The sequence below is a fragment of the Dipodomys spectabilis genome, unplaced genomic scaffold, assembly GCF_019054845.1.
Source record: "Dipodomys spectabilis isolate Male_0828 unplaced genomic scaffold, ASM1905484v1 ptg000076l, whole genome shotgun sequence".
Classification (NCBI taxonomy): domain Eukaryota; kingdom Metazoa; phylum Chordata; class Mammalia; order Rodentia; family Heteromyidae; genus Dipodomys; species Dipodomys spectabilis.
In genome coordinates, this window is record NW_024870753.1 from 6,453,240 (window position 1) to 6,465,337 (window position 12,098).

At 44.8% G+C, this 12,098-nt stretch overlaps 1 protein-coding gene across 1 annotated transcript; it reads left to right on the plus strand.

Moving 5' to 3' along the window:
* Nucleotides 1-1,172: 1,172 nt before the first annotated feature.
* On the plus strand, nt 1,173-7,225 carry Atp5mg (ATP synthase membrane subunit g). The gene is made up of 3 exons (XM_042682898.1): nt 1,173-1,294; nt 5,023-5,183; nt 7,031-7,225. The coding sequence occupies exons 1-3, from the start codon at nt 1,243-1,245 to the stop codon at nt 7,127-7,129; spliced, it is 312 nt and encodes a 103-aa protein (XP_042538832.1). The 5' UTR covers nt 1,173-1,242; the 3' UTR covers nt 7,130-7,225.
* The last annotated feature ends 4,873 nt before the right edge of the window (nt 7,226-12,098 follow it).

Sequence of the window (12,098 nt, forward strand, 5' to 3'; positions counted from 1 at the left end):
CTTCTCGTCCTGGAGACTAGGTAGGATTCCACAGGTGTTCCCCATTTAGCTATTCCCGCCCTCACCCAGTGCTTAATTTGACGCAGTATCTAAGACAACTCGATTGCAAGGCTCCTAGCCCCTTAGACACCACCTTGTTTTTTAGCCCGCTAGCTAGTCCATTCATTTGGTACGTGGCTGTCTTTTTCTTTTTTTCTTTTTCCCAGCCATGGGGCTTGAACTGAGGTCCTGGGCACTGTCCCTGGGCTCTTTTTGCTCAAGGCTAGAGCTCTACCACTGTGAAGTACAGCTCCACGTTCCCCGTTTTCTGGCGGTTCACTGCAGGTAAGAATCACGGACTTTCTTGCCCGGGCTGGCTTTGAACCACGATCCTCAGGTCTCAGCCTCCTGAGAAGCTAGGGTTACAGGTGTGAGCCACCAGCGCCTGACTCCGGCTACATCAGGGATTCCTAGGTGTCCCCGGATCAGCACCAAGCCCACCCTGACACGGATGCTCCCTCTGCGTTTACACTGCAACCTCTTCAGATCCCAGCTCCCTCCACCACTCCGAAAGTGTGGAATCCCCGTCTCGATGGGGACCCAACCTAACACTCTCCGTGCGGGGCCCTCGGTGGTTTCCTCACTCAGAACGGCGAAGCTCCTAGCGGCTGGTGACCGAATTGGGAGACTCGGGCCCAGCCCGGACTCTCAGCCCGGGGGGGGGTTGGGGGGGGGCACGGTTACAAAACAAACTGAAGAAAGGCACAGGATGAGACCCAGGACGCAGGGCGCCTACTTGCCCCTCAAGGCCTCGGTTAGGGCTTGGACCCTTCGGTCCCTAAAAGGAGTGCCTTGGTCCCGGAGGACCCCCCACGACGCCCCCTAAAAGCTGCAAAACGCCCTACGCAAGAAAGCAAAGGTCGGCGCCAAGGAAAGCAGCGGCGCATGCGCATTTCCTTCCTTCGCCAGCCTTCCGGGCCCCCGTGACGGGCTGCCCCAACATATGCCTGTTTCAGTGCCAGATCCCACCTCCGTCCACAAGCCCGCCTTTCTCGTCTTTTCGCATCTCTTTTCTCCTCTGTCGCTGTAAAACAATGAGTGCACCATCCGTATCCCACGAAGATCGTAGAACACCGGAATATTTTGGACCGGCACGGAGCGGGGCGGCCTGACCTTGGAAGTGGGACGGGGTCCTGCCGCGGGTCCTTCCGGGGAGTGACATTCACCGGCCGTTCGGGGAGAGGGACCGTCCGTCCTGGAGCCATGGCCCAGTTCGTCCGCAACCTCGTGGAGAAGGCCCCGACGCTGGTGAACGGTGAGTGGACGCGCTGTGAGCCCGCCGAGGCGGGTACCCGGCGACGGAGGGAAGAAGTGGGCGGCGGTGGGCCCGAGGAGCCTGAGGGAAGCGGGGCGGCCTGAAGAGAGACGGGTTCGAGACTGCCCTCTAACCTGTGCTCGCCTGGCCTGCACCCGGGACTCTCCTCACCGCCTGCGAATGCCAGATGCCCACCACCGCCGTGACGAGGGGCAGGTGCCCGGCAGCCGCCCCCGCCGCTCCCCTGGGCCCCCCCTGAGGTCCGTGAGAACGGAAATGCAGGTTAGGAGAAGGGGCGAGAGGCCCGGAGCGCGGGGAGGGGTCGGCCTGCCCGGCGGGAGCTTCGGGCTAAGTGAAGTTGGGAGCGCCAGCTTTGCTCTGTCCTTCCTTCCTGGCCGGATTCGGAGGTGCTTGTGCATAATCGGAGGGGAAGCTGGGGTGGAATCGGACTTTACGGATGGATATGCCTGTCCCGGAAGCGGGTGCACCGCAGTCTTTATCGTTGTCTTTTTGTTTGTTTTGTCGGTCGTGGGGCTTGAACTCTGGGCCTGGGCGCTGTCCCTCAGCTCTTCAGCTCCAGGCGAGCGCTCTACCGCTTGAGCCACAGCGCCACTTGCGGTTTTCTGGTGGTTAACTGGGGATAAGAGTCTCACGGTCTCTCCTGCCTGGTCTGGCTTTGAACCGCGATCCTCAGATCTCAGCCTCCTGAGGAGCTAGGATGACAGGCGTGAGCCACCAGCGCCCGGCTTGTTTTGTTGGGGGTTTTGCTTGCTCGTTCGTTTGTTTGAAGTGCTTCTCTGATAGAGCCTCGCTCTAGACCCCGAGTAGCCGCAAGCCTTAGAAATAGGCTATTCTGTCAGTACATTTTTCAGTTGTCTTCTGAGTACCAGGTTATTTATTCATCTTACTTCCAAAATGAGATATATCGACATTTCTTCATTAGCGGTTCTGAAGTGTGGTAAGTGGTTTTCATTCGGATTTGATTACTAAATGTGAATAAAAACAATTTCCAAAAATGTAATGCTTTTGATCCTATTTTGTTGTAGTCAGCATTTTCTTACTCCTCTCTCTCTCTTTTTTTGGTCAATCTTGGGGATTAAATTTAGGGCCTGGGCACTGTTCCTGGAGTTCTTTTGCTCAAGGCTAATGCTCTACCACTTTGAGCCACAGGCACCATTTCCTGTTTTCTTCTGATGGTTAATTGGGGCTAACAGTCACATAGACCTTCTTCCCCGGCCTGGCTTTGTGCCCTGATCTTCAGATTTCAGCCTCCTGAGTAGTAGTTACAGGTGTGAGCCACCGGTGCCAGGCTCTTTTCTCTCCTTTCCTTCCATCACCAATCAAAAGTTGTTGAAGATCTTACATGCCGGCTACTATAAAACACCTGATGCCCTGCTACAGAATGTCTAATGAGACATTTTTCTCCAAGGAATTTTTGGGTTTTTTGGTTGGTTGTGGGTCTTGAACTCTGGGCCTGGGCGCTGTCCCTCAACTCTTCAGCTCTAGGAGAGCATTCTACCACATGAGCCACAGCACCACTTCCGGTTTTCTGGTGGTTAATTGGAGATGAGTCTCACAGAGTTTGCTGCCAGGGCTGGCTTTGAACCACGATCCTCAAATCTCAGTCTCCTTAGTAGCTACAATTGTAGGCATGAGCCACCAGCACCCGACTTTCACATCGCTTTTTCCTGATAGTACATGATGCTTGAGACTTATCATTGATTTTCTCTGCCTGGCTTGAGAATTGACTTATTTCTCCAAGGAGCCCTCTTCCCTTCTATTAAACACTGGCATTTGCAAATTAAGTTCTAGGTTCTGTGTTTGTTTCTTACTGCTAGAGTATCATTGCTTTAGGATCCTCTTACAGGACCGAGAGTTAGCCATGTATCCATGTGTGTACCTTTGTGCATGTGCATAATCTAGTGGTTGTTCTGTCTGTCCATCTGTATATAAAGCTAAACATAACTTCAAATTAAGTGTACTACCAATTTATCATTTCCCTTTTTTGGAGCTGGACTCGAACCCAGGATCTTACATGTGATAAAGACATGCCCTACCACTGATCTATTCTCCCATCCTCAAATAACCTTTCAATCTGTGATCTTGAAAAACACATTTACCAACTAAAATTTAGGGATGAAATATGTAAAGACAGTTGGGTGAACTGAAAGTCTCCAAGACCTTGGGCTTTTTTATTATCCCGTTATATGGACATTGGCAGTTCTGCTGAGAACAGTCTCTTAAAAGCTTTGGGTCTACTGAAAGAAGAGTCTATTACCCCAATCCTCCAAACACAATGGATGAAGGAGATAGTAATGCAAGAAAATGAAAAACACAGGTTCAAGCAGTTAATAGTGGGATAACAGGGAAAAGCTCCAACAGCTTGGACAATCCTTCACCCCATATAGTCTCCCAGACCCTTTTGTTTTTGTGTTGTGTTTCTGAGGTAGGATCTCTAACTTTCCTTAGGTTGGGCTTAAATTCACTCTATGCCCCTTATCTATCTCCTGATAGCTAGGATTACAAGGTGTGCACCACCACTGTGCCTAGCTAAGGAAGTGCTCTACTTTAGTAAGTTTTAGAATAGTGTCTCATTTATGTCCAAGCCTGCAGAGATGACAAGCACATGCAACCATACCGAACTTTTACTGATTGAAACAGAGGAATCTCAAAAAGTTTTTGCCCTGTTTAGCCTCTGAACTTGATCTGTCCAATCTCAGCCTAAACTAGGATTACAGATGTGAGACACTATGCCTGGCTGGCATGATTTTGTTTTAGTAATTATTTTTTTTTTCATGCTGAAGTCACTACCATCATCTCACATCTACCCAGGTTATTAAAGGTCCTGTTTTTTAAAATAGTACGTTGAGGAAGTGGCGCTGTGGCTCAAGTGGTAGAGCACTGGCCTTGAGCTGAAGAGCTGAGGGACAGCGCCCAGCCCAGAGTTCAAGTCCCACAACCAACAAAAAAAATAAAAATAAACTTATGGGGTATTTGAGATTAGAACTAATTGATAATGACAATATTTGTGGAATACTTCAAAAACAGTATTATAAAAAAAATAGTACATTGGAGAATTTCAGTTTAGTAATAGATTTTAGGTTAGGCTGCTTTTAATACACTTAGGTTTTTCTTTTATTATTTGTAGTGATTTGAAAGGAGAGCAGCTTGTGCTTGTTTGAGAAAGATTTAACCCAGCACATATTGATGTGATTATCAAAAATGGGTACTAATTGGTATAATTCCATCTGGACTTGTGGCCAATGTTGTGATAAGGTTTAATCTGATTCTTAATCTTAAGGGTGCCATTCTGCATAGCCACTTTTCCTTGCCTTTGGGACTTCTCCAAATATTCTGGAATATGAATAAATTGGTGTTGTATTCCTGTTTTTGAATCCAGCTACTAGAAACTGTACAGTTAATTAGATTTGCCATTTCAAAGTGAAGTAACAGTGCTAGCTGGCCACTAGTGAAGTCCCAATGTAATTGAATGTGTGCATAGCTTCCTGCCTGATTGAACTTCCCCGTGACACAGGTGTTCTGCATCTTTAAAGTCTCTTGTTACCAGGGAGCAGCTTTGACTCTTCACACCGGGTGCACATTTGGTACAAGCAGTGAATGAATGTGATGCATGAATAAATATTTGTGTCCAGCCCACACATCTGCTTCTTTCGGTCTCTAGTGAGTTCATCCTGGGTTTTTTTGTTTTGTTTTGTTTTGTTTTCCAGCTGCTGTGACTTACTCCAAACCTCGATTGGCCACATTTTGGCACTACGCCAGGATTGAGCTGGTTCCTCCGACCCCTGCTGAGATCCCCACAGCTATTCAGAGCCTGAAAAAAATAATCCATAGTGCTCAGACTGGTAGCTTCAAACAGCTCACAGTTAAGGTAACTATGGGCTAAATGAAAACGTATGTGCATAATGGAAAATGTCTTCCCTTGGGACTTTTCTGATTATTTTGATTAATATACAAGTAAGGCAGAATCCAGCATAATCAGAGATAATCTCTATTTTAACTACCAAGGAAGATACTTACTCATTTTGTCATCTGGGTGGAAATAATTCAGCTGTTTTAGGTCTTAGATCTGTTCCTTGTTTTTATTTTCTTATGGATCTGGAAATCAAACCCAGTGTTTTCCATATGCTAAGCAAGGCTTTGTCCTTGTACCCTTCCTCATGTCTTAGCTTTCACATAGTCACATCCTATATCAAAAAAAAAAGATGGGGCTGGGAAGGTGGCTCAGTGGTAGAGTGCTTGCCTTGCATGCATGAGGCCCTGGGTTCGATTCCTCAGCACCACATACACAGAAAAAGCTAGAAGTGGGTGCTATGGCTCAAGTGATAGAGTGCTAGCCTTGAGCTGAAGAGCTCAGAACAGTGCTCGGGCCCAGAGTTCAAGCTCCACAACCAGCAAAAAAAAAAAAGATTTCTTGGTACTGGCTTTTGAACTCAACGCTTCACTTACTACTCAGGTGCTCTACCACTTAAGACACACACACACACACACACACGTACACGCAGGTGAGTATTTTGAGTAACTTGCCGGTATTGCTCAGCAGAAAAATGCTTGCTTAGCAAACAGGAGGTCCTGAGTTCAAACCCCAATAACACCAAAAAAAAAGAAAGATAGTGGTGTAGTTGAATTCTTTTCCTTCCTAATTTTGGCTAGTGCACTGAAATATGATGGCTTTCTTTGATTTTATGCTCTATATTCCACTTCCCTCCTTCTGACCCCCATTTTTGGTACTGGAATTAACCTCATTTCATCCAAAGATCTCGTGAACTATGATGGTCAGACAGCTAGCACTATAACCTAGATTTGTTAATCTAGGTTATGAAATTACCTGAAGGCTAAAGACTATAGAACTAGAACTTGAGTTTTATGTTTCTTGATCCAACCACAGGGTACAAAAAGTTCAATATGCTAATAATAATTTCTGACTTTACAACCACCTACCCCAATGTGTTTTTTTTTTTTCAGTTAACTTTTTTATTTTTTTTGGGTTGGTCCTGGGGCTTGAACTCTGGGCCTGAGCGCTGTCCCTCAGCTCTTCAGCTCAAGGTGAGCACTCTACCACTTGAGCTACAGCGCCACTTCCGGTTTTCTGGTGTTTTATCGGAGATAAGAGTCACGGGCTGGCTTTGAACCGAGATCCTCAGATCTCAGCCTCCTGAGTAGCTAGGATTACAGGGGTGAGCCACCGGCACCCAGCTTCCAGTTAACTTTTGATTTGTGAAAATAAGTACTTGGAAATAGAAGCAAAATAGTAAGTGAATAAAAATGAAATATAAAGAGAAAGAGTCCTTCATCTTTCAGTGGGTATTCTTTGGCCAGAAATGTCTACTCAGACTTGGCTTTTCTATAGCCATCCTTATGTATGAATGCCCTGCCCAAATGCCCAGCTACTTCCAGGATGTGGGTTGTTTTAGGGCCTATAAAGTGTCTCATAAACTAATAATGAAAGGGTTAAGTCAGTTCAGGTCTTTAAAGAATCCTTTGAAAGAATTATAAGCTGTAGACTACTTACCCAACAAAATTGAAAGTTTAAGGGTTCTCAGAAGCTGAACAAAGTTGACCCCAATAAGTCTTAGCTCTAAGATTGCCCAGAGCTTGAATAGCATCCTCATATTCTCTGTCACTTAAACCTGGGAAAGAATAGTAGATAGATAGAAAGATAGATAGATAGATAGATTTTTTTTTTGTTACCTTAAAATTTGTACTTTTTTTTTCCAGGAAGCTATGCTGAATGGTTTGGTGGCCACTGAGGTGTGGATGTGGTTTTATATCGGAGAAATCATAGGCAAGCGTAGCATCGTTGGCTATGATGTTTGAAGACCAATCTTAACATCTGATTCTTTTTGATTTATTACTTGAGTGTTCTTGGACATACATTCAGAGTGTTATCTGAATAAAATGAGTCAAATATCAGTGTTTCTTTGTCAAATAATACAAAGACGGTCACATTTTTTCTTGTTATTAAGTTGGGTTGTCTTTGGCTTTAATACATTTATACAGTTCTACATACATGTCTGTCAGCTTGAAATTAGAAAGGATAGATGTGAATATACAAACTTGATACATGAATATATGAAGATAAGGTAAAATATATATTTAAGCTTTACTTCCAGAAAATTTGAGAGAAAGGCCTTGAATTTAGTCCTGCAGGAGATTTAGTTAGCATGTACCAGAATAACAAGTTAAATCCTGTTATTAAAAACTGGACGTAGTGGCTTGTACTATAATCCCAACCACTAAGAAAAATGGGCTAAAGGATCACTGGAGCCTCATAGTTCCAGGCCAGCCTGGACAACATGAAATTTTGATCCCAAAAAATAAGAGGAAAAGGTCAGATTATTTATTTATAGAAAGGCTCTCTGACAACAGCTCTGTCTGGAAATGTTGGGATGCTTGTTGTCAGCTAACTATTTGCTTCCCAAAGAAAGTATAACAAGATGGTAGTCTTAAGTGTATGTTTGTAGCATCTTTTTAACAGCAAGTCAGTGTGTGAGAGCTATGATGTATCTCTGTCTCTTTTTTTTGGTTCTGAGCCTGGGAGCTGTTCCTAATCTTTATTTTGTTTTTGTTTTTTTTGCTCAAGGCTAGTACTCTAACACTTGAGACACAGCTCCACTTCCAGCTTTTGGTGGTTAAGTGGAGATAAAAGTCTCACAGACTTTACTGCTCAGGCTGGCTTCAAACCACAGTCCTCAGCACTCATCTTCCTGAGTAGGCATGGGCCAACTGGCACCCAGCTGATGTACTTTTTAAGTCTGATTTTGGAATCTGATTTTTGGAACAACTGTTTGCAACACAACAACAACAAAGATCCTCTGCTCATGGCGCAGAGTTATGACTTAGCATCAGCCATTGGTCTCAGTAGTCCTGAAATTAAATAGCAGTGATTGTCATCAATTTATCTTAGTCATTTTATTAAGAATGAGGTACTATTGAGCATTCCATTGCTGTTTCCTAGAGGTCTTGGTTGGCTCACTGGTATCTTCCTAATGTGTTCTTACCTCTTATAGCCATAGCAGAACATGCAGTGTCAACTAATGATAACAGAAAAGTGGTTGCATCTTTACTATAAAAGCATTCCCGCTCATGGGATCCAATCATTAATCCCTTGGGAATAGTGGGCTCTTGTCCCGTGAATCCCACATTCAAATGGATCTCTCAGATCCACAAGGAAGCCTCCGAAGAGACTGCTGCTCTTTTGAAACATGAAGTAATTCCCAAGGTACTGCTTCTATAATAAACACAGGTGACCAAACCCAAAATTACTGCTCTTAGAAATTTGTAGTACATTATAAAATATGCATGGCGAAAGACTGCAGAGACGCACGATGACAGTGACAGTCTGTGCACTGCTGTTTCATGGTATTAAAATTAACCTGAAAAAAGACAAAGCTTTGAAGTGAGTAGTGGGTATAAGCTACAGAGGTCACGATATGTAATGTTACTTTCTTGACCTAGGTAGTCACCAGAAAAATCCTCAGAGTAAACACTGACTGTTCACATCATTGCTACTTCCTCTGCTGCACTGGCACACCCCTGGCTGACGCTTCCCCTATGACTGTTGATGCATTGATGGAATTTTCTGGGAAAATAAAAATAGCAGTGAACTCCTTGCAGTGGTGACTTCACCAGGCTCCTTTCTGTTTGCCCTCATCGGTTCCACACGCCTTACCTCCCAGTACAAAACCCTTCAGGCATTCTTTCATGGAATTTGTGGGCCCCGGTGTTTGCCATTGGTAACTTTATTATGACTCATTTTTATGTGTACTAAATGTTAGAAACTTAAGACTTCTCTGTTAGATCTTCGGTGCCATGATGGGGGAAGTAGAAGATGTGCTTAGAAGAGACTAACCATACTTGAAGCCTCAAGGGCATTTGTCAAAAGATAATATCTGCCGGGCATTGTGGCTCATGCCTGTAATCCTAGCTACTGAGGAGGCTGAGATCTGAGAATCACAGGTCAAAGCCAGCCTGTGAAGGAAAGTCCATGAGACTCTTATCTCCAATTAACCACCAGAAAACTGGAAGTGGCGCCGTGGCTCAAGTGGTAGAGTGCTAGCCTTGAGCTGAAGAGCTGAGGGACAGCGCCCAGGCCCAGACTTCAAGCCCCACGACCAACTAAAAAAAAAAGAGTGAGTCAGGAATGGAGCGCGAGGCATATAGGCAGGTGGAAAAGTTGCTGCAAAGGCTGTTCCGTCAGAAAAGCTGGCACAGAAGGTTCTGAAGGAGCAGAACTGAGTATGGCCAGACCAAGCCAGAAAGTAGATGATAAAAGACCTTTTATACCATATTAAGAGCTGGACTTGCCAGGCACCAGTGACTCCATGCCTGTTCATCCTTGCTACTTTGGAGGCTGAGGTTGTTGGATCATGTCATGGATCAAGTCTGGGCTTGGTTTCATGGGAGACCCCCTTCTCAAGACCTAGACCGTTAGCACATCTGTTATCCTAGCTACTGGGAATCCTCACCTAGGCAGATCACACCCAGGCAGGAAGCAAAACCCTATCAAAAAAATATGCAAAACTCAGGACTGGAGGTGTGGCTCAGTCAGTGTTTAAAAAAAAAAAACTGGATCAAGTGAGAGCCTGGTGATAGACACCTGTAATCCCATTGCTGGGAAGCTAAACAGGACCTGAGCTGTCTCAAAAAGAACTGGACTGTGAACTGGTGATACAGCTGAGTGGAAGAACACTTGCCTAGCATGCACTAAGGCCCTAGGTTAGATCTTAAGGAAAGAAAAAAGAGATGTGTAAAACTGGCCACCGCGTATTTAAGTCTTCGCTCTTATCAGCATTGCTTCTCTTGCATACCAGGTGGTCTCTTCCAAATCCAAGAATTTTCTAGCTCAATACGTTTTGTTTCTTTTTCAGTATTTTGTAGTTGTATAGCTCTCTACGTTTTCAAAGCACACTGGCTTTCTCATTTAGTCGTCTGAGGCACATGACATTAACAGTAAGCCCATTTAACAAGTCAGGAACTGAGCAACAGAAACTTAACTTGGCTAGAACCCTACAAGTAAAAAATGGGGCCCATAGAATGACGATCCCCTGTTGGTGCCCTGACTACACATGATTGTCAGACTTCCCTGCCTGCACTTCCCACAGTTCATTAACCACTTATTCTCTCACTATATTCTCACTCCTGTTGGGCCCTTCTACCAAGTTATTTAAAACTTATTTATGGTCTCCTTAGATATCAGCCTCCCTGATCTTATGTATAAGATCAGTAGCCTTTTTGTCTCCTAATCAGTGTGTGTTCTGTTTCTACCAGGACATGAATTGGTACAGTAATGGCTCTACCTGAGATGTGCCTTAGCAAGGAACTTACCCTAAACTTGCTCACCCAACACAAGGCTTCCATTGTAACAAAATACTGACATGCCAGGGCCCTTGACAGTCTGCCTTTGGCCCTGCCTTAATTGCATTTTACTACCAAATGTTTCTGCCACAATGTCTGTTAACTAGTCCCCAGACAAACCCAGCTTTAAATCTGGTGTATGCCTACTGCTCCTAATTTTGGCAGTTTCCTACCAATTGCCAGGTCTCTCACCTTCACTTTACAGTGAGCCTCCTGGCTCACTGCCCCTCTCCACCACTACTTGTCTTTCACAGGTTCAGTGCACAGACGCATCAGTAGTGGCCCCTGGACCACAGCAACAGCATTTTCACTGGGGGTCTTAGCAGCAAAGACTTTCAGGCTTTATTCCAGGAATTCTGGGAGTGGGATCTCATAATCCATGTTTTAATTGGCTCCTGATGCGGGCTTAAATTTGAGACACATTGACATAAATGATCCCTCCAACAGCCTGACCTCAGCATCTAAAAACTCCAAAACATCATCCTCTATAATCACCTCTTGGCTTTTGAGACCCCTCAAATATCCCAACTACACTAATTCCAGTTAACCATGACCAATAAGTTGATCCCACAATTCCCCTCACTCTTGATCTTTTCCTTCCTTACTCAACTGTAGTCCATAGTCCATCAAAATCACCCTCTGAAATGAACCTTCACCTGCCTTGCCTCTCAATCGCCGTGGTGCTCCCTTGCCAAAAACCACATCCGTTGGCTTAATCCAACTACCTGCTGCTCTGTGCTTGTACCCAGGAAGCTGAATGGAGCTGGAGAAAATAAGATGATTAGTCTCATTCCATATTCATAATCAGAACCTCAAGACGGCATTTCATAAGACCTGCCAATCATACTGTATTTGTTTGGGCCATGATTATTTCCATTACCAGATGATCTTACATCCTACTTGAGTAAGAAAATATAAGCAATTGGAGGATTTCCACTTCCGCAACAGCTACACACCTACAACTGTCTGCACCCATATAAATATAGATGCAGGAGTGACTCAGCCGGCATCATTCCCGAGGCAGCTCGGCCTGCAGGCCTTCACCAACTGAATCTCCCAGGTCTGCATCTCCCTCTGTGGCAAACTGCCACTAAGCCCTGCTGTTTACCAGCCTGGTACCCAACAGCGAATAGTATGCTTTGCCTGTACTAAGTGCTTCAGATCCCAGGTCAGGCATATAGAAGTCACTCACCAAATCTTGAATAAAAATCACATATCAATGAATCTATCACCTTTGCTCTGCCTTTTGTTCCTGGCCCCTGATAGCACACACTTGTCATTGCAGAATCTGCACATACCTAGCATATCCCTGTTCTACCTTCAAATCCAGTAAACTTTTTTTTTTTGAGAAACCTGTGAATCATCCTGCAGATGCCTCTTATAGCACACATCATTGTACTCTACTGCTATATTTACATTTATTTCCCTC